Below are 22,539 nucleotides of genomic sequence, written 5' to 3'. Positions count from 1 at the left end.
TAATTATAAGAAAAATAAAGTAAGCATAAGTAGTAAGTATCCACACGTGTGGCACAAGTGCCTCAAAGAATAGTACTTGGCGATTCTTTTCCTTGTTACATCCAATATTAACAAAATAATAAAAATAAAAAATAAAAAATAAAAAAATTATAACTACCTGTTTTCTTCCTATTTAACCTCTTATTCTTCTTAAGTTAATGCAAAACAATCTTTAGAAACTTGCTTTCTATTCCAGCAAACTATTCTCAATAGCTCTCTATTTTTCTAATACAAAATGACTACCAGACTACCTCTGGGAGACATTGACCTTGAGCGTACCGGCTCAAATTCCACCTCTGCGCTTCCTCGACTCCAAAAGGACCCATTCGGAATCGACAGTGACGACAACTCCGATATTGAAACTTTAAACAACTCAAAATACTCTCAAGTTTTGGACAGTCAGTCTTCTTTGAAGGGATACAATGTGAGCACAAACTCTTTTGACGACTTAAACAGCGAGGATTATGAAAGCTCATCAAAGTTACCACTTAACGGCGAAAAAAAGCGTTCCAGCAAGTCTCGCCGAAATAGCTCATTTGGCCCCTCGGGCAACAACCGTCGTCGTCGGGCTCCGATTAAACCCCCAAAGGCTTCTATTATTGCGATGGTTATAATTGTTCCTATTTTAGTTGTTATTGCACTTTTCATTTTGCTAAAGTGGTCTAGTCCTTCTGAATCTAAAAATGTGACTCCTGGTGTTGCACCCACTGGACTTACATATCCGTCCGGGTTTAACATTAAAAATAATTGGGGTACTTTATCTCCTTACTTTGATACCGGTGCCAATTTCCCTGGTATCGACTCCTCAGTGAATGAGGGGATTAGTGAGCTTCCTCCAAAGTGCTCGTTGAAGCAAGTACATATTTTGCATCGACATGCCGAACGGTATCCTACTACTGGTTCTGGAAACAGTATGGCGAAAACTGCAGAGAAGCTTAAGAATTTGACGGAGCCCGCGGCCAAGACTATGGATTGGTTGGAACAGTGGGAGTACACTTTAGGAAAGGAACTTTTGGTCTCTCGCGGTTTGGCTACTGAGTTTGCTGCTGGTGCCAACTTTTGGGCTTCTCACGGTGTTCTTTTATTTGGCGCAAAGGACAAGGGCCGATTTTTGTACGACCCCATTTTGAATGTTAACCCTGACGGGTCAGATAGACCTCCTGTTGTTATTCGTGCTACTTCTCAGTCACGCATTCACCAGTCTGCTGATGCTTGGGCTGCTGGGTTTTTCGGTATTTATGGCCATGACCCTAAGCGTTCTGAGGAGTCTCTTGAAAAGCTTAAGAACCCAAAGAAGGATATTTATAACCTCGTTTTGCAAACTGAGGCCACAGGCTATAATGCCACTCTTGCTGGCTACTATTCTTGTCCCAACTCCAATAATGCCACTTATGTTGATGGCGGACGTAAGATGCGCGAATGGATTGACGTTTACTTGGAAGAAGCTGTTATTCGAATTTCCAAGCTTTTTTCTGGACTCGAGGAAGGCCAACTCACACCTACCGACATTTATAACTTGCAAAATATTTGTGTTTATGAGTCTGCTGCATACGGCTCATCACCCTTTTGCAAGTTGTTTACGGAAAAGGAATGGCGCGGTTATGAGTATGCTGCCGACCTTGTCTTTTATGGTATGGCTTCTCATGGTACCCCTGTTGGTGCTTCTGAGGGTGCTGGTTGGGTTTATGAGTTGGTTTCTCGTCTTGAGGGCAAGCTCATTACTGAATATGAAGCTGGCTGGGGTGTTAACACAACCCTTACATCGTCCGAAGAAGTTTTCCCTACCAATCAAGTTCTTTATTTGGATATGTCGCATGATAGTGTCATTGTATCTGTGCTGACGGCGCTTGGTCTGGACATTTTGAAGGAAGACCTTCCGTCCTCCAAGATTCTTGCGCCGCGCCAGTTTGTGGTGTCACGGTTGGCGCCATTTGGCGCACGGCTGTTTGTCGAGGTTCTTTCGTGTGAAGAGGACATTGCAGTAGCTGCTGACCGAGACAACAAGAAGGAAACGATTGAGGATGAAACTGATGCTAATAATGATGAATTTGCTATGCGCAAGTTTGTTCGTGTCAAGCTTAACAACCGTGTTTTGCCTCTGGGCAGCTTGAAGGCATGCCCAGCTAATAAGGAGGGATTATGTCCGTTTGACGACTTTATTGAGTCTCTCAAGTTTGCACTTGAGGAAATTGACTTTGACAGAAATTGCTACGGAATCCCTGAGGGATATTAAAATATTTAAACGACGACACAATCTGCGGTGCGGATAGATTCAACTAGCCAAATTATATTAATATTATTTTACGTTATTTTTCTTCTTTCTTTTTCCTTGACCAGATGACCTGGTTAAAAACAAATGCAGCTGCTATTAGGACTCCGAGTCCTCCGAGACCTGTTCCTGTCCATTGAGCATTTCGAATGACTTGCTTTTCTGAATGGCCATTTTTTTCACTGTAGTATTCCACAGTAGCTGCAATTCCAAGTCCAATAGAAATAGAATAATTGACAACTGTATTAACTACAGAACCAGCAACACCTTGTTTTTCTTGTGGGAGGTTTTGTGAAAGAATGACTGTAGCAGCGGGGAAACTCATGTCCATTCCAAAGGGAATGAGTATGAGGGAAACAAACATTTGTGCCCAGAAAATTTGGTTGGCTGGTCGGAGAACAGTAAGGAGATTGCCGAAAAAGTAGCCACACATGGAAATAAGCATAATCCAAGAAGTCTTAACACGGGGGAGAAGATACGCACAAAATAAACTAGCGTATACGCCGCCGATGCAAATGAAGCAAAGACGTGCCGTCATATTCAGCATTGTTCTGTGCTCGATCTCAAACCCAAATCTGTGGACATAATATATCCAAATGCCAAAACAGGACCAGCCTGCAGCAATACATCCTAGCAACGCTCCAGCATCTCCGCGGAGGGTTTCTGGTGGAAGAAGGGGGTTATCAACACGGTGCTCAACATAAAGGAAAAGAGCGAGGAAAAGAACGCCTACTATTAGCAAAACATACACATAGGGAGTGCTCCAGCCTACAACGGGGCCTTGGTTCCAAGCAAAGTTGAAAAGAATGAGACCACAGACTCCTGTGATTGCTCCAAGATAATCAAAAGTTTGCTTTGTAGTCCAAACATGGCCAATATTTGCAGGAATGAAGAAATAGGAGAGCAAGGCAAAAACAGCACATGCGATGCATTCTGCATAAAAAAACCAAGGCCAAGAACCTCCAAGCTGGGTAATGAGACCCGAAAAAAGCGATCCCATAGTAAATCCGGTTGGACCCGCTCCACCAAAAATACACATGACAAGAACCCGACGAGGTCCCACAGGGTAATAGGAGCCGAAAATCCCGGCAGCTGTGGGGTTTATAAAAGCAGGTCCGATTCCTTGAAGGGCTCGGCAAACTGAGAAAAAAATGGAAGATTTGGAGTAGTGAACAAGGCCACACACTAACGACCAAAAAGCAAACCAAAGCATTCCTGCAATGTAGATTCGTTTAAGGCCGTACATGTCACCCAGCCGGCCGGCAATTAGGATAAAAGTACCAACAGTGAGGGAGTAAGCAGAACTGTACCAACTCAGCTCTCCAATTGAAGAGATGCCAAAGGTATTTCCAATGGCTCTATAAGCAACAATTGTTTGGGCGACAGAAGCTTGGGTGAAAATCTGAGCCGATGTGATGACAAAAACAAATGCAATTTCGTGTAGAAGGGAGATTTGGTCATATGGAGGAACTGGATCTAGCATCCCATCAATATGAGAAGTTGAATGGGTGAGGCTGTGAGGAGGGTCATCTTCAAGAGTCTCTATGTCTGGAGAAAGTTTGTTTGTAGGCAAATCAGCTGGAAAAGTACTGAGGCATTCTGAAGAACTCTTTTCATTCATTTGATTTTTTTTTTTTTAATTGAGCAAGAGAAATGAAATTGGTATTTTTTTTTAAAAAAAAATTAACTTGGAGGATATTCCAAGGTTTTTAAAAGAAAATGGAAAACAAAAAAAAAAGAAATTCCTTATTCAGTAGTCGGTTGATTCGGGCCGATAACTTGAAATAATAAGAAATGAATCTAAATAGAATTAATATATCTAAGGTACTATTAATTATTAAAAAAAACTGATTAAAATAGTTTGAAAAGAAAAAAAATCACCAGAAAAAACTTCGTTGCATTTGAGGAGCGATGAGGAGAGAGCCGTCCTAGTTGAGTTGTCGGAAATGTGTCAGAAATTTAGGGTTTTTAAAAAGTTGGTTTGTCGTTTAAGATTACATAGTTTTTAATTTCAAGTTAATAGCCTACAAATTACCAACAAGTGTGGGGGGGGAAGAAACTTAAAATTGAAAAGTCCTCACAAGTATCCGCATAGAATAAAGTCGGCATTCTGTCCAAAGAATTGATAATAAAAAAAAACATCTTTTCAAGAATAAAAAAAAGTAAAAGAAGAGTTGTGATACTGTTCTCATCTCAGTTGGATTTTCAATTTATCTTCGGACTGTAGGATTAGTGTACCGATACGTCGGCCCGGGTGTCATAAAGTGTATAAGTACTCGCTCCCCATGTGAAGATACTGGGGGAAAAAAAGGCTTACGTTGCTTAGAAATTTTGATGGGTTCAAGAATCTAATAAAAGCCGATTATAAGTATTATTTTAAATAATTAGTTAAAACGGTCTGAAAAAAAAAAAAATTAAAGCTACTGGTTTGGTTCTATGACTAGTTGGGAAAAAAAAAACTAAAGAGGAGCTGTTGTAGGTCACATAATTATAATTATAATATAATGAAACTCCAACCATTTTGATTTTTTTAAAATTGAATTGCAGTCCTACGCTGTTTGCTAAGACTTAGATTTATTAAAAAGTGTTTGATAAACAGGATTTGCAATTATTTTCTTTTTTTTTGGATTTGATTCAAGAAAATCTTTTTGAAAAGCTTTTGGTATTCTAAAGTGTATTTGTAAAATTTTCCTTGATCTGATTGTCTTAATAAGTTTTTTACCGACCTGAAATTTTTCACCAAAGCCACTTTCACAAATCTATTTTTTTTTAAAAAAAAAAAAAGAGAACAAATTTTTATTATTATTTGAAATCATATAAACATAATCCATTTCACATCTAGCAGTCAATTTATTATTATAGAAATTATGTGTCTTCTCATTTGTGTCTATAATGTATTGAAAATTGGTTTCAAAGCTGTAAAGAAAAAAAAAATGCCAGTGTCCGGATCATTTTATTTACCCCAATAAGCAATTAACCAAAAAAAATTCCATATTTTTCACATGTTTGAAATTCCAAAAATGAAAAGTTTAAAAATGGCTCAAAAAAAATGATATACATATATCCTAAATAAGTATTCAACCGCTTATCTCTTATCGTCACACAACACCTCAGTCGTTAGTCCTTACAACGGTGGGCCTTATATAAATAACGATTTCCAGTGTTTCTTAATTTCATTCTCTTTCATCTTCAAAACATTTTATTTTTTGCTTCAATCCAAACTAATCCTGCTTTCTTATCACCAGATTTTTCATTCTGCTTTTTCCCTCAGTGAGTTCTATGAAAAACTACAATATGAACTACAGTGCACATATCTCTGGTCCTTTATCTTCCTCAACTCGTCCCAAAAAGGCTCTCTTTCGAAACTCAGTTCTGAGAATGACCAGAAGCATTCTTCTGGGTGAAATTCAAAACCTTTCTCCAGCTACAGATAAAGAAGAACCCCCTCACGAAGATATCCTAAGTGAAACCGCCAGCAGTATTGTGTTGCCAGAAACAATGGGCACATCAGCTTACCTGAGACAAAAGTATGCAGCACGAGAATTTTCAGGACTCTGTGCAGACGATGTTGTGCTTGTGACTGGTGGTTGTGGAGGACTGGGCAGCGAACTGTGCCGCCAATTCAAAGAAAAGGGAGTCGCGCGGGTCCTGAGCTTGGATGTTGCCGAGCCCACAGACACGTTGCGGGTTCCTGGAGTTGAGTATTTTGTATGTGATGTGTCGGACATGTCGCAGGTCCAGAAAGTAGCCCGTGAAATTTCCGGGTGTGACGAAAACGGGAGTTTGACAGAGGGGACTAGCGCTCGGGCACCGGATTCAAGCCATGTGACGGTGCTTGTGAATAACGCGGGAATCATGCGTGGGAAGCCCTTACTGGAGCTAACAGAGGAGGATTTTGCAAAGACTATTAGGGTCAACTTGGTTGCCTGCTTCAACACGTTGCAAACATTTGTTCCAGGGATGCTCGCAGGTAAACGAGGATATATTGTGACTGTAGCGTCAGTTTTGGGCCATTTATCACCGGCCAACTTGAGTAAATGGATAAAACAAGATTTTGGATTAAGTATAGAGAAGTTTGTTTTGTTTTTTTTTGGCTAACTAGTTTTAGGTGCATATGGAGCGTCCAAGGCTGGGCTTATTGCAATGCATGAAGCTCTGACGGCCGAGCTAGAGAATATGGAACTTGAGGAGGAGTCGATTTTCAATGGCGATGATGGTATGCTTCACACTGACGACAGTCCCCTCAAGTATTTGGCTGAGCGTGCACTCACGTCACATCCCCAATCATTATTGCGTCTACGAACTCGGTCGCGGGCATTGACTACGGCCACAAAGTTGTTTTTCCAGAAGACATGGCTACGGATTTGTTCCGGGCCATTGACAGAGCCTGTTGTTTCATTTGTGACCTCATTGGAGATTGCAATCCGTACGCGGCCACCAAGACAAAAGTGTGTGAAAACTCTACTTGTGTGTCCCGGACAAATAGGCACAGCTATGTTTGAGGACGTAAAGACACCGTCACGAATACTGGCACCGGTGCTAAGGCCAGAACGAGTAGCAGCAGAAGTTGTGAAAAGGGCAGGCAAGGGCCGTGGAGGTGCTGTGTATATGCCAGCCTATGCTCGGTTTGTACCATTACTCAAAGGAATGCCAGTAAGAGTAGTTAAGACAGCGCGTTGGGTTTCCGGAATGGATAAGGCAGTGAGATAAGAGTCTTTATAAAGGATTAGACTAAAGTATAGTAGCCATTTTTAATCAAAGTTATTTTTATAAATAAATTCAAAATAAATGAAGAAGAGAACTGGTGACAAGGTAGTCAGTAGCGTTGAACCACTGCAAAAAATTAGGTGGCAAGCTCAACTTATGGGCGGTTGTAAAGTATATTGCAGTCAATTAACTGGGAACATTAAAATGTTGAGGGGCTCATCAGGTTCGAAAAATTCTGAAATGGGTACAAGACAAGGCAAGTATAAATAGACGTACAAACCCCCACCCATTTATGCTGGGCTTCTTGTTGCCTTTTACACCTACCACCATTCCAAATAATTTCAAATAATAACATTAAATAACATATCTAATACTCTCCGCATATAACAATGACTTCAAGTCCAACAGCAGCTCCGTTACTTAATGCACAGAATATTGTCGATTTGAGCTTCACAACTTCTTCAACTCCAGTTCGTGATGGCATCAATTTGTTTGTTAAGACCTGGGTAAGTTTGTGTTTCCGGTTCCGATCTCAGATATACTCCCATCCCACATTCTCTACTCTACAAACTGTTTTCTAACATCATGACAAACAGCATGTTCCTGAAGGAACCCCTCGTAAAAGTGTCATCATTTATAACCACGGGTTTGCAGAAAATACCGAGCTGTACAACGAGTTTCTGCCCCATTTGGCGTTTGCAGGTCACGAGGTGGTTGTGTATGACCAGCGCGGGGCAGGCCAAACATCGCCAGGCAAACTCTATGCGCTGACCAATGAAGATTATGTTTTTTCAGACTTGGATACATTGATTGAGTCTGTGACTAAAGACTACAAGGGCCCATTGTTTTTGTCAGGACATTCTATGGGTGGCAGTATCACGCTTAACTACGCCATTAAGGGCAAACACCGGGACCTAATTACAGGGTACTGGGCTATTGCACCAATGATTGTGCTGCACCCCAAGTCACAGCCCAACGTTTTTCAGCGGCTGATGTTACGTGTGGGGTCTGCAGTTGCGCCTAATTTCCGTGACCGGGCACCGTTGGCGATTGATTACATTACACACGACGAACGATGGAAGAAGCGGTTTTCAAGCGATGAAGCGACGCGAGTTGTATGTTCAGCTGGACAGATGAGTGACGCCATTAAACGCGGGACCCGGTTGACGGACCCTGATTATGTGGCAAAGTTTGTTGCGGGTAAGCCGGTGGCGATTTTCCATTCGACAACAGACTATATTAATGACTTTGCTGGGTCGGTGACCTTTTTCGATTTGCTTCCTAAGAGTGTGCCGTACAAGAAGCTTTACCGGTACACGGATATGGCTCACTCTCTGCCTCATGAGACGCCGGACCGTTCAGCACAGGTTTTCCATGACATTTTGGAGTATGTGGATGGTGTTGTGGATGGGTCAGTTGGAGATAATTGAAAGGTTTTAAATGATAGTACCAAGGAAAAGAAAGAAAATAGTGGCTTTGTTTAAGCTAATAATAACAATAATAATGATGATGAATAGCACTAAAAATACGTTTATTACAATGATTTTAGCATGGGTTTTGTGACAAACCTAAAAAATTTAAAAAATTTAAAAACAAAAAAAAATCTTTCATGAAGGACAAATATATTTACATTAATTTTTAATATAAAATTTAATAAATATATCATTTCATTATAATTAGTATTAATACTAATCTTTTATTATTGTTTGTTTTTTTTTTGGTTGATTTTCGTAAACCCATTTTTAAGTGAAGAGTAAAAAGTGGATAGACCTAATATTAAGCACTTTTTATGGGGTAACAAACCCCCTTTAAACAATTTATTAGCATCTCGACAATGGTTATAATAATTGTCAAATTAATTTTAATTAAATTTATATATTTATTTAAACTGGGGTTTAGTGTTATATCAATAGTAATTGTTATTACACAAAGAGCCACTTTGTTTTTTTTTTTTTAGTGTGTGACTTTACCAAAGCCTCCTCATTAAAAGCAAATTGACATCAGTTTCATTCTGATATTAATTTTAAATATATTGGTCAACGCTTAGTTTTGTTAGTTTACTGGATTAATATTGATATTAATCATTTGAAATGATTATATAGAAATGAAAAAAAAAAAAAAATACTTGTTGGTAGATAAACATTCACACTCTTTTATGCTTAATTAAGCATAGATGGTTGGTAAGATTTCACTTGGTTGTCAGTAGATTCAATTGATTTCTAAGCTTTAACTTAAAACAATTCAAACTATTTGTTTATTCTAATAATATTCAACTGTATTTATCAAAATATCTTTTCAATCTTCGACCTTTCAAGAAACCACAAAACACAAAATCTTCAAAGCCCTTTGAAGATACCATCCGATAACCTTTCAGTAACCCTCCAAACATACCTCCAGGTAACCTGTTTTCTTTTCGAGGTCCTCTTCCCTCTTTAAAATGCCATCATATCCCTCACACCTCACAACATTAAAATTCCACATTAATAAATCCCCCAAATCTCAAAAATCCCCAATCTCCTCATCCAATTACCTCCATACCATGACCATCCAGCCCTCAGATCTCACCCCAGAACTTGTCACAAACATCCGTTCGTCCACCTTCACTGTGACAGCCGATGATGGACTTAAAATCTATACCAAGCGCTGGCATGTTCCTGAACCTACCAAACGCACCGCTGTCCTCTTGTTCAACCATGGGTTCGGGTCCCGCGTCGATAACGCAGATAACTTTATGCCCCACTTAGCACGCCTCGGATTCGAGGTTGTACTCTTTGATCAACGCGGTGCCGGTAAAACGTCCCCGGGACCGCTCTACGCTCTCACTGATGACACCCACGTTTACGCTGACCTCGACCGTGTTCTTGAGGCTGTGTGGGAACTCAATGAAACTGAAAATACGCCAGAGGTACCCCTTGTTCTTTGGGGGACTTCAATGGGTGGTGGAATTATTCTTAACTACGGAATCAGGGGGAAATACCGCGAACGCGTGGCAGGGTACGCGGCCTTTGCACCTCTTGTCACTGTGCACCCGACATCACGACCAGGAGTACTGACACGGGCAGTACTAGCAGCAGCAGCAGCAGCTTGGCCCACACTGCGACGCCGCGCCGGGCTCAAGCCTGAGCATATGACTCACGACGCGCACTACCTTGAGCTTTTCCGGGAGGCAGCGGCATCGACTGCAGCCGATGCTCCTGGGGTTTTTAGTGTAAGAATGATGCATGATATGTTGGTACGTGGAGAACGGTTAGAAGATGCAGAGTATGTGGGTGGATTTGTTGCAAGACCCGTAGGTGTGTTTCATTCAGAAACAGATAAGGTGAATGATTATGCAGGAGCACGCACTTTCTTTGAGCTGTTGCCGGACCGGGTCCCGGTTAAGAAGTTTTATACGTATGAGGACTCTGGGCATGCATTGATGCGTGAGACTTTGGACCGGGTAGCCCAGGTGGTTAGTGATTTGGTAGAGTTTGTTGAGCTTGTTGAGTCTGAGTATGACAAGACCAAAAGCACGTGAATGAGACGGTAGGTAGGATTTGAGAGGCTTTTTTTTTTTTTCTTTTTTCTTTTTATTTGGTGAGGAATTTTTTTTTATTATTATCTGTAGAAATCCATTTTCTTTATTCTAATCTTTATTATTAGATTATCATTATAGCATTATTATTGTTTTACATAAAACATTTAAGATAACAAGCATGACTGAAGCTCAAGAACCAACGTCCATGGACTTGTCCAAGGTCGCCAACGTGACATCCACGGTATCTTCTTTAGAGGTATCTGGTGGGCTCAATCTCCACATTGAAACCTGGGTATGGATTCTGTTTCCCATCTCTTCAGCGACCCGACTAACCCATTAAAGAACGTCCCAGAGGGGACCCTGGAACGTACCGTTATAGTCTACAACCACGGCTTTGCAGAAAATGTCAATCTCTATAGAGAGTTCTTGCCATTTCTAGCAGCCGCTGGTCACCGTGTCATTATTTTCGACCAACGAGGGGCTGGCGAAACCTCCCCTGGTGATCTCTACGCCCTCACCAACCAGACTTTAATCCATAAAGATCTTGACACTCTTCTGGCCACCGTGTTTGATACACTCCCCACTGGTCGACCCCTCATACTTGCCGGACACTCCATGGGAGGAGGTATTGTGTTAGATTACGCTGCATGCGGTACACACCGTGCCCGGATATCTGCATTCTGGTGTCTTGCGCCACTTGTGCACACTGCTCCTGAAGCCTCTCCTGGGGTTCTTGTTGAATGTGTTTTGTTACCTTTGCTTGCATATGTTGCTCCGACTCTACGCCGACCCCCAGGGTTATCAACAGTACGTATCACACACAATTCACATTGGATGAACTTGTTCCGCAACGGCCCGGATTTAGGTACTCGTGTGGTGTGTTCTGCTGCACAGATGAACGACATGTTGTGGCGCGGCCGGCGGCTGTTGGACCCGCAGTTTGTGCGTGGGATTCCAGCTGGGAAACCCATTGCATTATTCCAAGGAGTCCATGATGAGATTAACAGTTACCAAGCCACGCGACAGTTTTGGGAGCTCATCACTGAGAACAGCGATGAAAATCGTAAAGTGGAATTGGAGCGCCGGACAGTTGAGTCTCGCAAAAGAGCAGATGGGAGTGAGGCTCGTGCCAGTTTATATTCATACGCAGATATGGACCATTGTATGGTACACGAGACACCCGACCGGCAGGAACTGCTATTGGCCGATCTTGTTTCGTTTCTTGAAAGCGTCAGTAATTATTAGTATATTAAAATTATTAAAATTATTATAAAACTTCTAGTAGTAAAACTTCATAACATCGTAAAGAAAAGTAAAGTAAAAAAAAAAAATGCTGGGGGAGGTTTGTTTTTGGAATTTTTTGTCTTTTTTTTTTTTTTTTTTTAAACATGGGTAAATCTTGCACGAATGGCAGCACCCTTCTTGTAAAACAAAAATGGAATAACAACCATCAAAGTGGCAAGACCAGCCAGCAGGTACGAAGAGCCTTGAAGACCTGGGCGCTTGGAGCTGTACATGATACCTGTAAACAAGCAAAAGCCAGCACCACCGCCAGATCTCATAAAGACCTTTGCAGCCAGGGCAGAAGCAGCGTACTCGGTGTACGAGTCAATAATGTAATTGTTGACACTGTAGTAGCACATGACCATACCAAAGCCAAAGGGAATACCAGAAGAAGCCTGGCCGACCCAAATAACATGCTTATAAGAGGTAGCACCCAAAAGGTAAAGAGCAATTGGAATAAAGGGTGCACCAATCATAGCACCAACCAAACGGTCCTCTGGAGTGGGTTCTCGCTTCTTGCAAATCTGAATGTATTTCTTCTCACAAATAGGGGTAACCATGAGCGCGAAAATGGCTCCGATTAAAATGGGAATAAACATGAGACCAATGATACCATCATTGTAATCGTGGAGTTTGACGAAAATAACAGGGTATGCAAAGAAAAAGCCATAGAGAAGCGAGTAAATCATGACAATGTAAAGGTTCATGAGATCAAGGACGGGTTCGGTAAGCATCATAGTCATGGGTCTAACGAGGACAGTTTCGAGGAGTTCCTTAAAAGAAAGCTTAAGGGCTTCTTGTTCAGTCATAATGTTGGGGTTACCAGTTTCCTTTCTAAGACGCTTAGCACGGCGCTTAAGAATGACTGGGGCATAAGTTTCAGGGACTGAAGCCATGACAAGACTTGCAGCACCGGCAAATGCAAAATTGACCCAAAACAGGAGACTGTAACGTCCAGAGCCGACATTGATCCATCCGGAAACAATGGGACCAAAGACAGGACCACAGTAGGGAGCAGCAGCAAAGTAAGCAATGGCAAAGCCACGGTGCTCAGTTTCCCAAACATCAGCAATGGAGCCACCAGCAAGGGAAAGAACAGAAGAGGCAAAGACACCACAGAGGAAACGGCAGACAAGAAGGGTACCAATATTTTTAGCCACGGCGCAGGGAATATTGAAAATGACGTAGAGGGTAAGGGAAACGATATAAACTGGGCGACGACCAATTTGTTCTGAAAGTGGGGACCAAAGTAGAGGACCAACAGCAAATCCTATAACCATAATGGCGACGGTAAGGTTTGCAACTTCGAGGGAAACATTGAAACGTTCCATAATGAGACTAAGGCCGCCTGTTGGAGCTGCGGAACCGTAGGCAACGGCCAAGACGAGAAAGGAAGCGATCAGAGTGACTGTCCACTTGTAAGCGTGGGACCAGTTCTGGGGGTTCTCTGGATCGTTGATTAAAAAGGTGACGAATTCGATTTCCTCCTCGGAACCCCCCTCGAGGGGCTGTTCTTTTGGGAGCTCCTCTTCTTCGTCTGTTGGTGGGGCGTTAGGGCCTGGAGTAGTTGAAGGTCTACGTTCTGGTTCTTCTTTATGGGTAGGTAATCCACCACCAAGGGCTGCAAGTCTATTTGTGCGACGGCGGGAAAGACTGGTACCGGAAATGTCTGAACGGATTTGACGAAGAGACATGACAGGGACTAGACCTGTTTCAGTTTCTAGAGTATATTCTTCTGGGAATTCTGGTTCACCTTCTGGACGTAAAGAGGGGAAATTAGGGTCGACTTGAGGTCTTGTTGTTGAGAGACCGAGTTCTGCTAAAGAAGCTGCAGTTTCAGTTCTAGTGAGGGCCAAATTGCGGCCAAAGTTATTATCGGCATGGGTTGCAGCACGTGAGACTCTTGATCCTAGAGATGAGTGAGTACTGATGACACGTTGAGCCTCAAGGTCTTCTTCTGTAAAGGGTTGAGGTTGTTGTTGTTGTTGTGATTGCTGGTTAGCAGCTGGAAGATCTGAAGGATCTTGTTTTTCTGATGACATTATATTTTGTGAATATAGATAATATTGTAGTAATTAATAATTGATTATAAGTGGAAAGATTATTATTGTAGTAGTATATTTTGCAGTAGATAATCTTGCAAAGTGTTTAATGATTATAAAAAAAAAAAAAAAAAATTAATTTTGGGGGAAAGCAAACTATTTATACTAAGAAGGGAAAAAAAAAAAATTTGAATTAAAAATGTATTAAAAAAGAAGTATCTGGTACTTTTTTTTATTTTTTATTTTTTTTTTTATTAAAGAGTAATAAGTAAGAGTAGCCTTTAAACTTTTTTAACGTATATAAGTTGCTAACTAAAAAAAAAAGAAATTTTAAAAGTAAATTTTTTTTTTATTTTTTTTTTTTTAGGCTGTTGCTGCCTAGTCGGGTAAAATCCCATTTTGGCCCGTCTTTGTTGTAGAATTTTTATTTTAAATAATTTCTGAAATAAAAATTAAATTAAATTAAAATAAATTTAAATAAAAATAAAAATAAAAATAAAAAAACCCGTCAGACCCGATAGAAACCATTTTTAAAGAATTTTTAAGAATTTTAAAATAAAAATTAAAGATGGTTTTATAGACATTATTATTATTATTATTATAATTGACATTTCAATGTACTACTAATACTACTACTACAAGTAGCAGTAACTACAATACTCAAAATATATACAGAACAAACCTGTCAATCAATCAGTCAATTAATCTTCTTCTTTTTCTTCTTCTTCATCTCTTGATATATATAAAAAGAAAACATTTAAAGAACTTAATTGAAAGACTAAAGCATAGTTAAACAATTAAACAAGTAAGTATTGTAGTACCTTTTATTTTAAAAATAACAATAACAATAACAATAATAATAATAATAATAATAATAATAATAATAATAATAATAATAATAATAATAATAATAATAATAATAATAATAATAATATAACTATATGATCTCTTTCCAAATACATCATTTAAAAAAAAAAAAAAAAAAAAAAAAAAAAAAAACTCAATTCATTTATTTCTTTTATTTTCAATTCATTCATTCATTCATTCATTCATTTACAATCTCCAAATAAAACAATTAGTCCTTTCAGTTATTAAAAGAAGTATATAATAAAATATCACGTGCGGCCCGCACGGCAGAAGTTTCCGATGGACTCCCGGCATAATAAAATAATAAAAAATGAAAATATAAAAAGAAGAAGATTTTATTTTTTTTAAAAAAGGAAAATTTCAAAAAAGTGGCTTTGCTAATGACTGGCAATAAAAATAAAATAAAAATAAAAATAAAAATAAAAGTTTTATGGGGGGAACAAAAATTGGTAAAAAAAAATTTTGGAATTTTTGGGCAACCTGAGAAAAAAAAAAAAAAAAATAAAAATAAAAATAAAAATAAAAAAGACCATCTTGGCGGGACAAAAAAAAAAAAAGCCAGCAAAACCCGCGCACGTACGCGTTCTGGATGGGTCGGCACTTGATTTCCTAGGACCAAACGGGCCGTGCGCCCCGAATGATTTATATAAAAGAAGAATTTGAATTAGAATAAGAAAGAAATAAGAATTAAGAATTAAAAGTAGAAGAAGAAGAAGAAGAAGAAGAATCAAGTAAGCATTATTATCAATGTTAAAGATGGAAAAAAAAAAAATTGAATTGATTAAAAAAAAAAAAAAAAAGTTTTTTCTTTATTTTTATTATCATCACTCTTTTTTTTTTTAATTAATTCAATCTGAATATTAATAAATACTTGCTTTAATCAAATACAGTACCACCACCTAAAGTGCTGCTTTTTTTTTTTTACTTTTGTTGCCTCCAAGAATACATATATATATATATATATATACTGTACCAAAATACAGTGTTGTTATGGAGGTGATGGGGGAGGGTAGGATGGAATAGGTAATCTAACTAGTAGAAAAATACAGATTTTTTGTTCAAAGTTGATGCTGCCATTTTGGGTACTTTTGATCATTTTAGGATTAAAAAAAAAAAAAAAAAAAACAAATAACAAAAAATAAATAAAAAAAAAAAAAAGGCCTTTGAAATAAATAAATAAATAAATAAATAAATAAATAAAAACGGATCATATTCCGTAAGCATCCTTAAATGGCGATGTGCTCTTGATATTTATATATATTTAAATATGGTGGTGAGACATTGATTGTTGCTAGTTCTCAATTATATGTAAAGTCCATCCAAAACATGCCATAAATTTATCTCTTCATTTTCATTTTCATTTTCATTTTCAATTTCAATTCCATTTTCAATTCCATTTTCAATTTCTTCTCAATTGCATTTTAATCTTTACTATGATATTTGTTTTTGTTTTTTTGTTTGTTTGTTTGTTTGTTTGTTTTTTTTTTTTTAATCATCCTCTCCTTTAATAATTGTAAATATATACAATAATTCAAGTACCAGCCAAAAAATTGCATTCATTTCTCTCTTCTTTTTTTTTTTTTTTTTTTTTTTTTTTTTTTTTTTTTTGTCTCGTCTTACCGTATTTAAATATATATATGACCCACATTCTCTTCTTGTTCTTCTTGTCATCTCCGTATATTATTAAACTTATTATTACAAGTTGTGCCCACCTAAGCTTATACTCTTGCTTATATATACTCGGTACTTTCGTTTGTTACTACTAATACTGAGAGAATTTTGTTTTTTTTTGTTTTTGTCATCTTCTTCATCTTCTTTTTCTTTAAAATGATTCTTGTCAATGCCTCTTTCTAATGAAACCTCGTAACAATGTACAAATGACCTCCAGACTGAATTGGCCCCCCTCCTAATTGGGAGAAAAAAAAAAAAAAAAAAAAAAAAAAAGAAAGAAAGCTCTTTTGGGTGTATAAATGTAATAATAACAACTGATCATTCAAATGCATAACTTGCCTTGTTCTTAACTCCTCTCATGTTATTTATTTTTTTTTTTTGGTTTCTTTCGTATAAAGATAAAAATAAAAAAATAAAAAAAAATAAAACCTATCATCATGATCATCTTCTATTTTCCCAATCAACTTTCGATTTGATTAATTTGATTAATTGATTAATCGATTGATGGGCAATCATCAAAAAAAAAAATAAAAATAAATAAAAATGCACATGACAAACTTTTTTCTTCTAATAGCAATCCAAAACCAAAATCCTTTATTTTTTTTATTTATTTTTTTTATTTTTATTTTATTTATTTATTTTTATTTCTATTTTATTTTATTTTATTTTAATCCACTTAAAAATTATCATCATCATCGTCAATCACTCTCTAGACCTCTTTGAATTAATTCTTCTCAGTCCCTCTTTTCTTTCCATTCACATGTCCTTTCTTAAATATTCTTCCTTTTTTTTTCTTTATCAAAACTCATCAATATTTTTTTTAGCTTTCTTTCTTTCTTTTTCTCTCTCTCTACCCTTTTCCTTTAACCTTCTTTTTTTTAAAGTCTGGTCATGAACAGGAAATAACAACAATAATAAACCTTGCCTTCTAATTCATCTGTCCATCTGTCCATCCATCCATCCATCCATCCATCTATTCCCCCCAGACAAAACTAGTTTATATATGTCTTCCTGGATCTTGCAACAGATTTATACACAAACACGTAACATCCTTCCCTTCCTCCCTCTCCCCATCTTAAAGCCTTGCCACGCTTTCTCTTCCCAAGTTTAGAAAAAATAAAAATGTCTTTCTTCTTCTCGTAAGATTTTGTTTTTTTTTTTCCCTCGAAAAAAATAAAAATAAAAAAAAGGGGTAAGAATCCTCAGTCAAAAAAAAAAGGGAATGAAAGATCCCGCGGGTATCATTTTTTTTTTTAATGCGTGATGATACTTTTTTTTTTATCCTTTCAAAAAGATACTCAAATTGATAATTATGATCATACTTTGGACTTTTAATTATAATTATAATTAAAAAAAAATAAAAAAATAAATAAATAAAGTGCGCCACTTCTTGGTCAAACACACGCCATTCGTAGATGTTGTTTTTTTTTCATTATAATAATTATGCAGAATGTAACTCTTTAGGTTTGTTTTTGGTCATTTTAATCATTAAAATGCATTAACTTTTGCGCGGTTTTTTTTTTTCTTTACTTTTCATTGTCCCACAAAGAAGATATTAAAAAAAAAAAATTTTGAAATCTCCTGAAATGAAAAAAAAAAAAAAAAATTTAGAAAACATAATAATATACACTTTGAAAAAATAATTAGATATTTTAAAAAGAATTAAAGAAAAAAATTTCATAATTTCCCTTTTTTTTCTCCAAATTTTAATCATCTCTAATATCTTAATTTTTATTTTTATTTTTTTGTCATTCTCATTTCCCCTTTTTCTTTTTTAAAAAAAAAAAAAAAAAATTCCCATCGTCATATGCTTGTGTATAAGGTTTTAAAATTTTTGTACGAGGTATCCCCAGGTCTTTTAAAAAATAAAAAAAAAATAAAACTTGGCAATATCGTTTAAAAGAAAATCTTTAGATGAACAAATCTAAAACATCGTGATAACCCCATTTTTAAAAGAATTTCATTTTACCTCTTTTTTTTTTCACAGTTTGCACAAAAATGAAACAGGGTATTTTGATTAAACATTTTAATCCTCTTGTCTTCTATTGAATATTTTTTCACATCTTTTTTTTATTGTTTTTTTTTTTTTTTAAAAAAAATAATAACATTTTTTAAAGAGATGTGTCAACCTTACTTTTATGTAAGATCTCACTTCCCTCAGGTACTTTAGAAAAGGTATCAAAATCCAGAAATAAAAATAAATAAAAATTAATTTTTGAACCTTTTTTTTTTTTAGTCTTTCTTCTCTTTGAATCATGAAAACAACCTCCCTCCCTTGCTAAATTTTCAAAAAAAAAAAATAAAAATAAAAAAAATAAAATAAAATCTTTGTTTTTTTTATTTTTCTTCTTCTTCTTCTTCCCGTACAATTTTCATGCACTCCAGAAAATAAAAAATAAAAGGCCTCGAGCCCAAAAAAAAAAAAAAATCCCATCTTTTTCTCCATATTTCGGGTTCCCCATCCCGTCATTTTTTAAAAAAAAAAAAAACTCATAATAAAATATTAATATTTGCACCTATGCGCACCCGTGAAAACACCCATCGTTTAAAAAAAAAAAAAAAAAAAAAAAAAACCTTGGATTTAAAATATTTTTTTTTATTATTGTTGTTAATTCCCATCTAATTCATTATCATCATGATTTTTTTTTTTTTTGAAATTTCAGTAAACTCAACTTATAGTATCCTTCTTTTTTTTTTTTTTCATTGCCTGTAGAACGTTATTAAGATTCCCCTTTTACTAGAAAAAATACAATGGAAATCTATCGTTTATCCAAATGTATCTTACAATTGACTTGCTTAGGTCATAATTGCTAAACTCAAATGTTAAAAAAAAAAAAAAAAAAAAAAAAAACGCTGCCGTTATATTCGTACCTTAAAGTCTGTTTACTTCCCTTGTGATTCAGATGTATTTTGTCGTAGTTGCAACTTTGCGGTAATTTCGCTCCATCTGTTTTTTTTTTTTTTTTTCTTCTCATCAAATTTGAAAAACTTGCATTTTAACTTTTCTAAATCCCCATCTAACCACAACACCCCGTGATAAATTATCTTCTTCTTCTTCTTCTTCTTCTTCTTCCTCTTCCTCTTTTTTCCTCTTTGTTAACTCTTCTTTCCTTTTCTTTTTTTTCTTAATCTCTTCCCTGTGCCTTTTCCTCCGCGGATATATCTTTTTCTCTCTGCCATAAAAAACAACGGACCACGTAATACTAATTTTCAACTCTAAATCGCATCGCCGTACTACCCGGTAAATCATAAATTCTCACTCTAGTCGTCGTACATACGTGCATATTCTTCGCACGGCTTCCGCTTACCCTAACCTTCCTTTTCTTTCTTCCTTGTGTACAATAATTACCTCTTGTGTGCTTTCGTCTCTTTTCTTTTTTTTTTTTGTTTTTTTTGTTTTTTTTATCACTCACCTCCACATTAACCCCTCGCCGTCTCACCCATAAATAGTTAAACTGCTCGCCTGCTCCATAGTTCCGCTCCTTCCCCCTCAAATCCCAGTTTAATTTTAAAACACAATTTAATAAAAAAAAAAAAAAAAAAACCTGAGTGTATTTCTAAAGGGTACCGGTACCCGTAGCTGTATTAGCGGTACCGTTCTTGCTGCTCCATTGTCTCGTCGTGACCCTTGGTAAGATACAAAGTCTTTTTTACTTGCGGTTCTTCGTCGTCACGGCCGCACGTGCGTCTTACTCATGGGCACAAAAAGAAACCTATCCGCGCTCATAAAATATGATCCCTTAATACCAACTACTAAGTAGGTCACGTCCCTGTACAATACCCAGCCACCGTGTCAGACAGAATGGTTGACACACGAGATAATAATGGCTCCGGTATCTTCTGACTTGTCTTTTGTACAAGTACTGTACACCATATACTTAACTGTAGTAAAAGAAGCAGCAGCAGCAGCAGCACTTGAAACAGTACCATTTTTAGATACTGTGGTATTTCCACATAGACAGTATAAAGTACGCAATCAGTAGCAAAAAAAAATCAGAGTCCCGTGGCTGCAGTCAGTGGGTCAGATTAATGGCAATTCTTCTCTGCTTTTAAAAATAGCGTTGGTGACCTCTGTGTACCATGCACATAATATATGGGGTGGACCGAGAGATAAAAGACGTCTTTCAAAGTTTACGGTACCTATTTTTGTTATCAAAAAAAAGAAAAATGTTTGGGAATTCAGATAAAGTATATGTTAAACTCGCATCGGATGAATAACCATGTAATTGGGTTCAAGGTCTCATTGATATCCAAAATGTGGTATAAATGTAAATGCTACTTACTTCTCGGAACTTAATCAAAAAAAAAAAAAAAATCTATGGTATACAGGATAAGCATATCTTTAACAAGTTTTAAAAGAGTTAACTGGTTATGCTTACTTTTTTTATATTCAAAATAAAAACAAACAAACTAAAATGAATGTTGAAAGTTATTGACAAATCAATTGATTTAATATTTTTCTATAAACACATTAAGTTATACTCTACTCAGAGTCATCAAGATAAATTTTGAAGGGGAAAAATTGAAAGCAAAAGATTTAAAGGTATAAAAATAAAAAATAAAAAATAAAAATCAAGACGTGAGCCTAAATGTTTTATCAAATAAAACCAACTTGATCGCTAGATTAAACTGTTGCATGTATCGTTAACCAAGACAGTGAGTGCATTAAGAAACTCATTTTCTCAAAAAAAAAAAAAAAAAAAAAAAAAAAAAGACACAAGCTAGTTTTAAAAACAAAAACTCAATTGCACAGTTACTCAACTTACGCAATAGTATCAGCAAACCTTAGTGGGGTATCCAGTTACCCACAAAAATGACACCCTCTTTTAACTTTAACAACAGGGGCCCGAAAAAAAGGCTCATGATAAGAGACACCCGGAACTAGATTGCTTGTTTTTCTTGGGAAGCTTGGTGATACCGAGACGCCGGCATCGTGGGCACACTCGATCCTCATAATCGTGCAAGGTTCGGCGAGGCAAAGAGCAAGCGTAGCCCGTGATGATGTATCCCTGGCAGGTCTTGACTCCGCCGCTTAACGTGTGGCCGCATCCATACCTTTCAACAGGTTCAGTGCACATCTTAGAGATAGTTTACTTGAAGAAGAAAAGTAGGTTAGAAGAATGAAAGAAGAAAGGAAAAAAAAACGATCAATTGATGTTTTAAATATCCTGTCTTTTTTTTTTTTACACAATCTTGTCAATTTTTTCATTAACAGGACCCTTGTCAAATTTCAAACTGGAATCTAGTCTGAGCCTTCAATTCTTTGGTTATGACATAACTTGTCAGCCCTTCAGCCCTAACCCATCTCGATCTATCATTCTTGAAATCCTCATTTATTATCAATATTTACACCAAATCTAACAGTATCCTACTTAGTATGGTCGTTTTTTCCAATGCCGCTCCTCAAATTTAAAGACATAGATAAACACAGGAGAATACTGCAATTGTACCACATCAAAAAAAAAAAAAAAAAAAAACGTCTAAAACTCTCATGATGTCTGTGAAGACCTGCATGAGGCAGAAACAGAAATAGATGACGGGCTCTCGTTCATCTCCCGCAGCAAGTCGGCTGTTCCCGGTCGCCCAAAAATTCCTGTCCTCTTTTTCTTTTCCCCTTGAGACTCGCTAACATTTCCAGAACTTAGTCCAGAATCTGTCACAGTGCTTCCGGGACCACTTTCACCAAAAAACTCACTCCAAGAAAGTCCTTTCTGCGTCTCGGGAGACTTGCCGTGGTTATAAACAGAGCTCAAAACTTGAATTGCAGGGGAATCAACGTTAGGTCCTAGATCAGGGTCGTAGCATTGTTCGCAGCATGTCCGTGGTTTGCGTAAAGAAACTCCCGTGACCCCAACACAAACCGTACCCACGCGTTGGGCAAAATGACATAACTCAAATTCACCTGTATTTTCGCGATGGCCACACCCATATATTTTCAAAATCAAGTTGCACATTTTGAAAATTGATTTTTAAGAGAATTAAGTATTTAATCTGGTAAGATGGTAAATTGTCAAATTAGCAAATTGGCAAAAAAAAAAAAGAAAAAAAAAAGTTGTAAATATCGAACGATATATATTAATTTTTTTTCTTCCCTTTAATCTTTGGGGCTATTCTCATGGTCCCTGCTTTGTGTGGCCTTACCA

The 22,539-nt window shown here is 36.9% G+C and overlaps 8 protein-coding genes across 8 annotated transcripts; 5 read left to right on the top strand and 3 right to left on the bottom strand.

The window, feature by feature from the left end:
• Positions 1–274: 274 nt before the first annotated feature.
• On the top strand, positions 275–2,272 carry SAPINGB_P002654 (uncharacterized protein; the record flags this gene model as incomplete). The annotated part of the gene is made up of 1 exon (XM_031997372.1): positions 275–2,272. One exon carries the CDS (start codon positions 275–277, stop codon positions 2,270–2,272), a length of 1,998 nt encoding a protein of 665 aa, XP_031853263.1.
• A 73-nt stretch (positions 2,273–2,345) lies between these two features.
• Positions 2,346–3,929, bottom strand: SAPINGB_P002653 (uncharacterized protein; the record flags this gene model as incomplete). The annotated part of the gene is made up of 1 exon (XM_031997371.1): positions 2,346–3,929. The coding sequence occupies one exon, from the start codon at positions 3,927–3,929 to the stop codon at positions 2,346–2,348; it is 1,584 nt and encodes a 527-aa protein (XP_031853262.1).
• Positions 3,930–5,602: 1,673 nt separating this feature from the next.
• SAPINGB_P002652 (uncharacterized protein) lies at positions 5,603–7,018 on the top strand (the record flags this gene model as incomplete). The annotated part of the gene is made up of 2 exons (XM_031997370.1): positions 5,603–6,341; positions 6,417–7,018. The coding sequence occupies 2 exons, from the start codon at positions 5,603–5,605 to the stop codon at positions 7,016–7,018; spliced, it is 1,341 nt and encodes a 446-aa protein (XP_031853261.1).
• Positions 7,019–7,404: 386 nt separating this feature from the next.
• Positions 7,405–8,445, top strand: SAPINGB_P002651 (uncharacterized protein; the record flags this gene model as incomplete). Its single annotated transcript, XM_031997369.1, has 2 exons — positions 7,405–7,521; positions 7,612–8,445. The coding sequence occupies 2 exons, from the start codon at positions 7,405–7,407 to the stop codon at positions 8,443–8,445; spliced, it is 951 nt and encodes a 316-aa protein (XP_031853260.1).
• Positions 8,446–9,554: 1,109 nt separating this feature from the next.
• On the top strand, positions 9,555–10,532 carry SAPINGB_P002650 (uncharacterized protein; the record flags this gene model as incomplete). The annotated part of the gene is made up of 1 exon (XM_031997368.1): positions 9,555–10,532. One exon carries the CDS (start codon positions 9,555–9,557, stop codon positions 10,530–10,532), a length of 978 nt encoding a protein of 325 aa, XP_031853259.1.
• Positions 10,533–10,710: 178 nt separating this feature from the next.
• Positions 10,711–11,777, top strand: SAPINGB_P002649 (uncharacterized protein; the record flags this gene model as incomplete). Its single annotated transcript, XM_031997367.1, has 2 exons — positions 10,711–10,824; positions 10,875–11,777. The coding sequence occupies 2 exons, from the start codon at positions 10,711–10,713 to the stop codon at positions 11,775–11,777; spliced, it is 1,017 nt and encodes a 338-aa protein (XP_031853258.1).
• Positions 11,778–11,914: 137 nt separating this feature from the next.
• SAPINGB_P002648 (uncharacterized protein) lies at positions 11,915–13,858 on the bottom strand (the record flags this gene model as incomplete). The annotated part of the gene is made up of 1 exon (XM_031997366.1): positions 11,915–13,858. One exon carries the CDS (start codon positions 13,856–13,858, stop codon positions 11,915–11,917), a length of 1,944 nt encoding a protein of 647 aa, XP_031853257.1.
• Positions 13,859–21,885: 8,027 nt separating this feature from the next.
• On the bottom strand, positions 21,886–22,350 carry SAPINGB_P002647 (uncharacterized protein; the record flags this gene model as incomplete). Its single annotated transcript, XM_031997365.1, has 1 exon — positions 21,886–22,350. One exon carries the CDS (start codon positions 22,348–22,350, stop codon positions 21,886–21,888), a length of 465 nt encoding a protein of 154 aa, XP_031853256.1.
• Between the last annotated feature and the right edge of the window lie 189 nt (positions 22,351–22,539).

Source organism: Magnusiomyces paraingens (genome assembly GCF_902498895.1).
Source record: "Magnusiomyces paraingens strain CBS 517.90 genome assembly, contig: contig2, whole genome shotgun sequence".
Taxonomy (NCBI): domain Eukaryota; kingdom Fungi; phylum Ascomycota; class Dipodascomycetes; order Dipodascales; family Dipodascaceae; genus Magnusiomyces; species Magnusiomyces paraingens.
Note: the sequence above shows the minus strand (reverse complement) of the source record. Positions and strands in the feature narration are given on the sequence as shown.